Source organism: Cajanus cajan, chromosome 9 (genome assembly GCF_000230855.2).
Source record: "Cajanus cajan strain Asha chromosome 9, NIPB_CcT2T_4, whole genome shotgun sequence".
Lineage (NCBI taxonomy): Eukaryota > Viridiplantae > Streptophyta > Magnoliopsida > Fabales > Fabaceae > Cajanus > Cajanus cajan.
Window position 1 is genome coordinate 46,648,656 of NC_138525.1, and position 9,189 is coordinate 46,657,844.

At 30.4% G+C, this 9,189-nt stretch overlaps 1 protein-coding gene across 2 annotated transcripts; it reads left to right on the forward strand.

Moving 5' to 3' along the window:
* Positions 1 to 401: 401 nt before the first annotated feature.
* On the forward strand, positions 402 to 3,578 carry LOC109790645 (chorismate mutase 2). Of its 2 annotated transcripts, XM_020349835.3 has the most exons (6): positions 402 to 686; positions 1,039 to 1,264; positions 2,018 to 2,104; positions 2,200 to 2,343; positions 2,525 to 2,617; positions 3,201 to 3,578. In XM_020349835.3, exons 2-6 carry the CDS (start codon positions 1,040 to 1,042, stop codon positions 3,432 to 3,434), a joined length of 783 nt encoding a protein of 260 aa, XP_020205424.2. In that variant the 5' UTR covers positions 402 to 686; position 1,039; the 3' UTR covers positions 3,435 to 3,578. The 2 variants fall into 2 exon arrangements, with proteins under 2 accessions (XP_020205424.2, XP_020205423.2); XM_020349834.3 differs by lacking the exon at positions 402 to 686 and having other exon boundaries at positions 768 to 1,264.
* The last annotated feature ends 5,611 nt before the right edge of the window (positions 3,579 to 9,189 follow it).

Sequence of the window (9,189 nt, forward strand, 5' to 3'; positions counted from 1 at the left end):
CAAGAAGCAGAGGAGACATTAATAAAAAAAATAATATAACAAGAAATTAATTTCAATATATTTTCACTATAGTTTAGACTAACAATCAATAAGTAAACATGTTCGATTTAAAACAATTATCATAAACTCCATCATTTTCAATTACACTATAAGCTATACAAATAAATTCTACGACAAACCTACTTTAAATATAATTTTTTTTCTAGAAACAACTTTTAACTTCAAATTTATATTAAACAAGAACCAACTTTTTTGAAGATTTTAAATCCTTATGAAAAAGTCAACATTTGAAAAGCAATTTCCATTGCATTTACCAGTCCAAAATTTTGAGTTCTAGAAATAGCCTCCATGAAGCAATAGAGGGCTTGGTTTAGTGGGTCCCAGATAAATGTAGGAATCCTTAGGAGTTAAGAAGCGGCATGAGTGTGGGACCCACACGTTTGTCTTAGCAATGGCAAGTTCCAACTTGGAAGGAATATGGCAACAACCAACCCCACAAGTCTATGCCAATGCCAATCCACGCAATGCAATATTTTAACCCTTTCTCTTGTTCTCTAATTCATGATATATATATATAGTCCCGTCTTTATAAACCTCGTAAAGAGTCTCTAACTAAAATCCCGTTCCAACGTCCACAGCCGCATTTCATTTCACGTCTTCAAATTTCTAGCACCAAAAATTTCGAGGTACGCTTCCCTTTTTCTTCATTTGACTTTGTCTATAATACACAATCTCTTTTGGTTTGTGATGTCAAACATGTACCTATATATATATATGATATTGATATGAATCATATGATTAAATGGGTGGCGCTGAATTTGACTTGCAATTTATTATTGCCTATGTTGATATTGATATTGACATCTCCTTGTGCTATATAATGTGGAGACCGTTATCATATGTATCATCAGAATCAGAATCAGAATCTTAATCTTGGTGGGGTGTTTCAATTTCAACCAATTGGGTTTGGGCTGATAACATGATGATTCGATTTCCATTGGTGGTTCTTGTATTGATAATTGGTACCTTGAGATGCAGAATGGCCAAAGCAGAATCAAATCCTGATTCTGGGAAAGGGTACACGCTGGCTTCGGTGAGGGAGGCTTTGGTTAGGCAAGAGGATACAATCATTTATGGTCTTATTGAGAGAGCCAAGTTCCCTAGCAATTCTCACACCTATGATCAAAACTATGCTCAAATCCAAGGGTTTTGTGGCTCATTGGTGGAATTTGTTGTTAAGAATACAGAGGCCCTTCAATCTCAGGTATTATTTATTGGAAAATGCTAACTAGTACCCTTAAGTCATTGATTAAGGAATCGAAAGTAACAAAACATTAATTGAAAAGTATATCTGCACATTCTCTAGTGTAATTTTATTGTAATTTTTAATGGAAACTTTTTGTTTACTAATTCTTTAATCAGTGGGAAGACCCTTATTTATCATTACCTTATTCTTAGCATGTTTGTTTTCTGGTCTTGTTTTGTTTTGGGTTGTCAGATTAGTTGTGACAGTGAACGTGTATCTGAATGGGTGGCATGTGCTTTACTTTCAATGAATTTGGCAGATTCTTATTTCGTAAAATTGTAGGTGTGCAAGTGGATGTTAAAACTTTAAATGGTGTCATTTAATATTCTTGGTGATAATCTTATAGGGACCTAGCTAGCATCATAGACTGCAGAGTTAAAGACTCGTGTTGAATACTACTAGTTTTCATTTTCTGTTTTTTCCCCTTCCTTAAAAGAAAGATGAGGATGGAGGGATAAGTTGATTTTGTAAGTCCATTGCAAGATCCTTAGTCAGTTCTGACTCTCGTCTTAGGTGCTGAAAATTATGGGCATCTTTGATAATGTGATGCTCTTTTAACAAAATGGAACTTTTCTAGAATTTTTTCAAGATCTAGTTCTTAATTTTCTGCTTGTTATTACCACATAAGTGTGAAAGATCACATAGCTGTTTATTCTTCTGTTATTTGCATTTGAAAGAATACTAGGCCTAAAGCACTACAGTAAATTACAGGCTGGAAGATACAAAAACCCTGAAGAAAACCCATTCTTCCCAGAACATTTGCCACCATCAATTGTGCCATCTTACCCCTTCACACAGGTAATGCAAACACCAATGTGGTATCATTTTTCAATTTCCATAATTCTTGCAACTTAGAAGAAAAGGGACTTATTTTAACTTAATTCCATCTTCAGATTTTGCATCCTAGAGCTGCTTCAATTAACATAAACAAGTCCATCTGGAATATGTATTTCCAAGAGTTACTTCCATTGCTTGCTACTTCGGGTGATGATGGTAACTACGCACAAACTGCAGCTAGTGATCTTTCATTATTGCAGGTAAGATATTCTCCGAATGTTCTTTTAGGAGTATGTTCATGGATGAAATTATGTAAAGCAATATTTACAGTTCAATTTTTGTCAAAAGCAGTCTCAACTCTCAACTATAATTCTGTGCATGATTTGCAAGTGTCCTAGACTAGTGTTGATTCTGAATGTTCATTCTTTAAAATATTTGCAGGCCATCTCTAGAAGGATTCATTATGGAAAATTTGTAGCTGAGGTAAAATTCAAGGATGCTCCTCAAGACTACGAGCCTTTAATTCGAGCTAAGGTATATATGATGTACATTTCTGAGTTTTGCTTCATCTTATTTGGATAAACTTCTTGATATATATTTATACGTGAAGAAAAAAAAAGTAAACAAATTAAGTTTCACCTCTAAGTTAAAATTAGAAGTTCTTTCATTTTAACTTTTTAAAAATTTATTTAAATTTATGCATAAATTAATTTTAATTTATGAAATGCTATAATTCATTTTAGAGTTTAATGACTACGCACCAATAATGTAATCGTAAAGTATTTTTATATTGTCAACCAATTATAATTCATTGATGGTATTTACCATGTAAAGTAATTACAATTTACTAATAGTATGGTTTTTTAGTTATTTATTGTAAAAGTCAACAAGTTCATCCACATGATAGTTTATGATTATATGACAGTAACAATGTCAATGCATAGTCTATTTTCTCTTTGTTTTATCTTAATTTCTTCTTCTGTAAGTGTTTCATTAAGAAATTTATATAAACAAAATCTTAATTCCATGACTTCCAAGTGTTGGATATAATCATGTTTTTTTGTTTTATGCTACTTTGGTTTATATTTAAAAGGGTACACACCTTTGTTTTTTGCAGGACAGAGAAGGGTTGATGAAATTATTGACATTTACAAGTGTTGAAGAGACGGTGAGGAAGAGGGTTGAAAAGAAGGCAACGGTATTTGGGCAGGAAGTAGGTCTTAACAGTGATGATGTTGGCAATGAAAAACGTAAGTTTGAGCCATCAGTGGCTTCTGAGTTGTACCAAAAATGGGTAATACCTCTTACCAAGGAGGTTCAGGTTGAATACCTCTTGCACCGTCTAGACTGAAGCCATTTCAATGCACTTTGAATGTAAAAGAATATCATGTTGTTGTTCAATTGATTAAGCTCTCAACTGATCCTTTATTGCCAATTTCGTGTAGCTGTTGATTCAAAAATAATATTTGTAGCTTTAGACTATTAATTACCTTTATTTCCCCGACTTAATTTATTATAAAAAAGGATAGATGCACGAAAATCAATGTGTCCTGAGAAAACACAGAAACTAGCCTACTTTATTATGAGTACAACTTGTTCCAACCTTTAATCCGTTAGCATCCTTAGGATCACGATTCAATGTATTATTTGTTTTGGTATTTGGTGACTTGTCATAGTTTTGTTTTGAATAAGTGCTTCCATGGATTAAGGGAATTGTATGTTTTGAACTCGCCATTTAAGAGATGTGAGTTTTTTTTTTGTAACAAACTCCACATAAAAACATGCGTGTAGATAAAAAATAAAAAAAAATAAGTAAAAAGTGTCCTTAAATGTGACATACTTACAATGCATCATAACCCACAACGAGATCATTGCCACTAACGAGGAGCTCTACAATCCTACCTATAATGGCATCTCTATCCTTGACAACTGGATGTCAAGGTGAAGAAGGAGATGAGATTTAAGTATAGGGCAAAGAAGGAGAAAGTGCACGACAAAGAGAGGGAGAAAGCACAAGTCTCAAGTCTCAAGTCTCAAGTCTCAAGTCCTTAACACTTCTTCCAATAAGCGTTGACTCCTTGACTCTGATTAGAAAGTTGCATGAATGAGATTCATTTATCTTCTTCCTCTTCCTTCGGCAAAACTCTACCGAACTCCATCACGAGAACCCTGCACTCCCGTCTAGAGGGCCCATGGATGGCTCAACTCCTTACACCGCCTACACCAAGCCCATCGTCGTCGATAACCACCACCACCTCATCATCTGTGATGCTTGTGAGCACGACTTTCATCTTGCCTACGTTAGGTGTTGTAGCGACGACAACAACTGACAAGTGGCCATCCTTGACGAGTGCATTGTTGTCGAAATCAAGAGCAAGCGATGGCCGTTAGAGTTAAGTTTAAGGAACTTCTAACAAACAAAAAATTGGTTTTTTTTTAATAATTTTTAATAATTTAAATAAAAATAAAAATAAAAATATTTTTTACTCATAGTTTACCGTTGAACAATATGATAAACTTGTCCACCGTAGCCATCATAAAAAAAAGGGTAAAAGTGATAAATTATTTCTCACAAAACTACAAGATATAAAAATTCACCTAGAAGTGTTCTAATACAAGTCCCCATTAATTAGTCCCTCTTCTGTACAATTGGTATGAGTGTTTAGAATTTTTCTAAAAGAATATTTGCCTTAATCTTATTATATAAGAACTGAGGTTTTAAATTAAAAATATGTGATTTACCAAATATTGTTAACTAAGAACTAAAGTTCAACTCCTAACTTAGCTATAAAATTGTAATTGAAAGTATCATTTTACTCTAATATGATGAATTGACTTGATAAAAGGTTATATCTTCTTATAAAAAAAAAATATTTGATTTATTGTTTTATAACTTTCTTACTATAAGTTCTTTTATGATGAAACTTATCAAAATAAATTAATATTTATGAAAGTTCTCGTATAAATGTTTATTAAACAAATATTTAATTATATATACAAATACATTATTTGTTGTTGGTACAATTATTGGTATAGCTGTGCAACAAAGAAGAAACGAAGAGAAGACAATTTTTTAAGGTGGTATGTATGTAAACACTAACTTTAGATTTGGTTCATCCCCACCAATTTTTAGAATGAAGCGTATCATCAATTGCGATTTATAGAATAATAGTTTTTTTTTAATTATCTCTACACACAAAGAAAGCCGAAAGATGATTTACATATGAAGAATATGAATATTTGTGTGTGTTTTTTTATTTATATTTTACGTTTTTGCATGCATAGTGACTACGTTTTTTAATTTTCATTTTCAAACATAATTTTATCTTCTCTTCACGTCCATATATTAATTTACGTGAAAGTTGTTATTTTTTACTTCTGATTAAACGTGATTTTTCATATCGTGATTCTAATTTAAACACGTTCTGAATCTACTTATAGATCACCTCATGTCATTTGATAAAAATAAGGTCTTTTAAAGTTATACTTTTTGTGACTTTTGATGAAATGAAAAGTTACATGACTTTTTATAATAAATAATTTTATATAAGAAATGGTTTAATTATGTTTTTAGTTCTCAAAATTTAATTTGTCTCTCAAATTTAAAATTAATATTTTTAATTTCTATAATTTTTTTAAATATTTTTTTAATTTTTACATATATTTTATTAGAACCTCAAACTTAAAAATATATATTTTTATTCTTTAAAATATAAAATATTATTTTAATCTCTTATTTAAAATTTATCATTTTAATTCTCATAATTTCTAAAATATTTTTTTAGTTCTTCATAATCACTAATAGAATAAATGACAGTGACATAGTAAGATAGAATTATAATACTAACAATAACATAATTATCAGTGATATATTAAGAAAATTTTATAGTATTATTTGTTGATTTAATGCAATATTTTTATTAATAATTATACTAGTAAAATATTTTTGTATGATAGATTAATTAATAATATTTGAGTAGAGAGACTAAAATAACATTTTTTTTATACATTTTGGAGGCTAAAACTACATGTTTTAAATTTGAAGACCAAAATAATTTTTTTATATATATTTTAGAGACTAAAAACATGTTCTAAATTTTAGAGACCAGAAAAATACATACCTCAAACTTGGAGGAATAAATACATAATTAAGTTAAAAAAAAATTATTTTTAAAAATCTTTTACATCTCTCTACGTAATAAAATCCTTTTTTATTAGGTGAGTTGGAGTAATGAATTATCAAAATAGTGAAATTGTAATCTTTAAAAATTCAGTCTTAGAGAGAAAATTTTAAATCTAGGCCTTTTAGTGTGGTTTCCCTCGGTGTTATTTAAATCCTTTTTATCTTTAACTATTGTTTAATCACCATTATCAAAATCATATAAGAGTAAAAGAAATAACATTGATTATTAGATCATTAATACAACTATGAGACATTTTTTGAAAAGCCTGTTTGATTTTTCTAAGTAGCCATATATGTGTAATAAACCTAGCATCTTTTTCCTTCAATTTTGGCGGAAATGATTTTGAATAATTGGACTACCCACTCTTTAACTTTCGGCTCTTGAATGTTGCATTCCATTCATTTGAGGCTCTTGCAGAATTACTTCTATTTTAAAAGGTGAATACATCAAACTTTATTAATTGCTAATGAAATTTGGCAAAAGTAACTTTTGCAATAAAGTCATTCATAATGCTTTACTCTCTTTACTCTTATCTATCATTTGATGCACTTTCCTCTCTGTAATAATGTAAAGTAAGCATTAATTTGATAGACAAATCATTTGATTGCAATGATTTAATGTAATGAAAATTTGTTTGGGACACAAAAAACAAATATTTGTTGAGGGTAAAAAATAAGGGTTGATGACTTATATACTGCTAGTATAAAGTTTTTTTTACACTAGCAACCAGTCATATTTTTTAATAGTATCACGTCAATTATTTATTTAATAAAATAAAAATAAAATAAAATAATTTTAAAAATATGATTTGACAATGTAAAATTTACACTAAACATGTACGAATGATTAACTTAAAAAAAATAATTGAGGCAAAATTATAATGTCTTTTCTTCTTTTTCCCCTGACATTCTGTAGAGGACGACAAACCCAGCAAAGGGTATCCAAGATTTTTAGTGTCAACATCTGTACAATTTTATTAAACATATATTCAATTATTTTTTTTTATCAAATCTATTCAATATTGTTATTGCACTAATTTATGTCCAATTTGAAGGTATTAATACAAGTTAAAAAATGGTTATTAAAATAAATTAAAAAAGCTTAAAGAGTCAGTCAAATTTATAAACCAAATCAATTTCATAAAAATTTCTTCCGAACTAAACTCTCGTTATAAAAATATTTAAGATGTTTATTCAAGAAAACTCCCTCATCCCACATAGTAGGCATGATCTTCCTTGCTATTGATCATGACTCACTTTAAGCTAATAACGAAATATTTGAAGTTTCACTTTTTATGTTGTCATGATAAGTTCCATTGGATGCGAGCCTCTGATATGGGTTTTCAAGATAACTGAAATAAGAGTGAACAATGAAAGAAACAGATATGATAATTCACTTATATTTATATTTATGGGGCCAACATTAGACCACGCCACACGTTCAAAGACAAGTGGAAAGTTTATCTGATACCGTTGATGATGGAAATGCTGGTGAATGCGATAGTTCATGGTGCATCAACACCTCTTAACCCCAAATTATTTTTACAATGCATTAGAAGAAGACAAAACAGCGCCAAATTGAGAGGGAGGGAGGGAGGTGCGACAATTAAGAAGAGACAGGTGCGAAATTTTAGAAAAGACAGGTGTGTTTAGAAGAGGGGAATAAAGGAGATTAGGCAAAAATTGTCTTTCCCACATTAAAATTTATACCTTCAAAAGTGCGAAGACTGTGCGCTTAAAATCATAATGCCAAAATTACCTTCACTCACTCTTCTTTTATTATACATGTTACTCATTTTTGCACAAGTTTTTTAGTGTGTATTAGAAATCACCATAATCGATTAAGGTGAGATCATAATTAAGGCAACATGTTTGAATACTTACTAAAACCACATAATAATCAAATTATACAATTGCCATAATCAATTATACGATCATCGTAAAAACACCATAATGCAATATAAGATAACATAATCCATCATGGCAAGTATCATAATCAGTTATGTTGCTAATTTATATAATAAAATTGTAACAAAAACGTATATTTGAAAATAGCAAAAGATAAAATAGTAACTGTTTAAATAATTTATTTTTACATAAATCTTTAACTATATATAATACAAATTAAAAATTTTATATTCTGTCTATTTCTCACCTAATTTCATTCTACTAAACAACTATAATTTTCACTCTATTTTCTACTTATTTCTCATCAAATCATTCTTACCTATTTTCTCCTGTTTGCTTCAAATTCTTTTCTTCTTCCAAACAAAGCATTAAACAAAAAAGCAAAACTTACAGTAAATAGATAAATTATTATTTGACTTGCGAAAAGATTTAAAAATCATTTTAAATACTAAATATGTTTACACGCCACCTACGCAATAACAAACATAAAGCGTACAACAATAATCCTTATCCCACAAGACGGGTTCTGCTAGCGAGATAACATAAATAAAATTGCATCACCCTAGTGACTCCTTGTACTCTAGGGATGGCTAACGAATACGCATGACAATCTAACTCACTCCCATGAGTACTCGCTTGAACCCGCCCCGATTTAGATAAAAAAAAACCTGTGTTTATCGGGTTCGAATTTTTCTCGATTAATAAAATCGGGGGCTGGGGCGAGGCGGGGATGTTAATACCCACCCCGCCCCTGCCCCCGCCCCCATACCTACTCCCGCCCTGCTTAATAATATAATTAAAAAATTATTTATATATATATATAAACCAAAATTATAAATATTTATATGTAAAAATTTATATTATTTTACTTTTATTTTTTAAATTGTTCATATTTATTTAAAAAGAAAAAAAAAATAAGAGCAGGGACGGGGACGGGGCGGGGAAACCCGAACCTCGCCGGAGACAGGGATGGAGACCCAGATTTTATCCCTGATGGGTATCGGGAGCGGGGGCG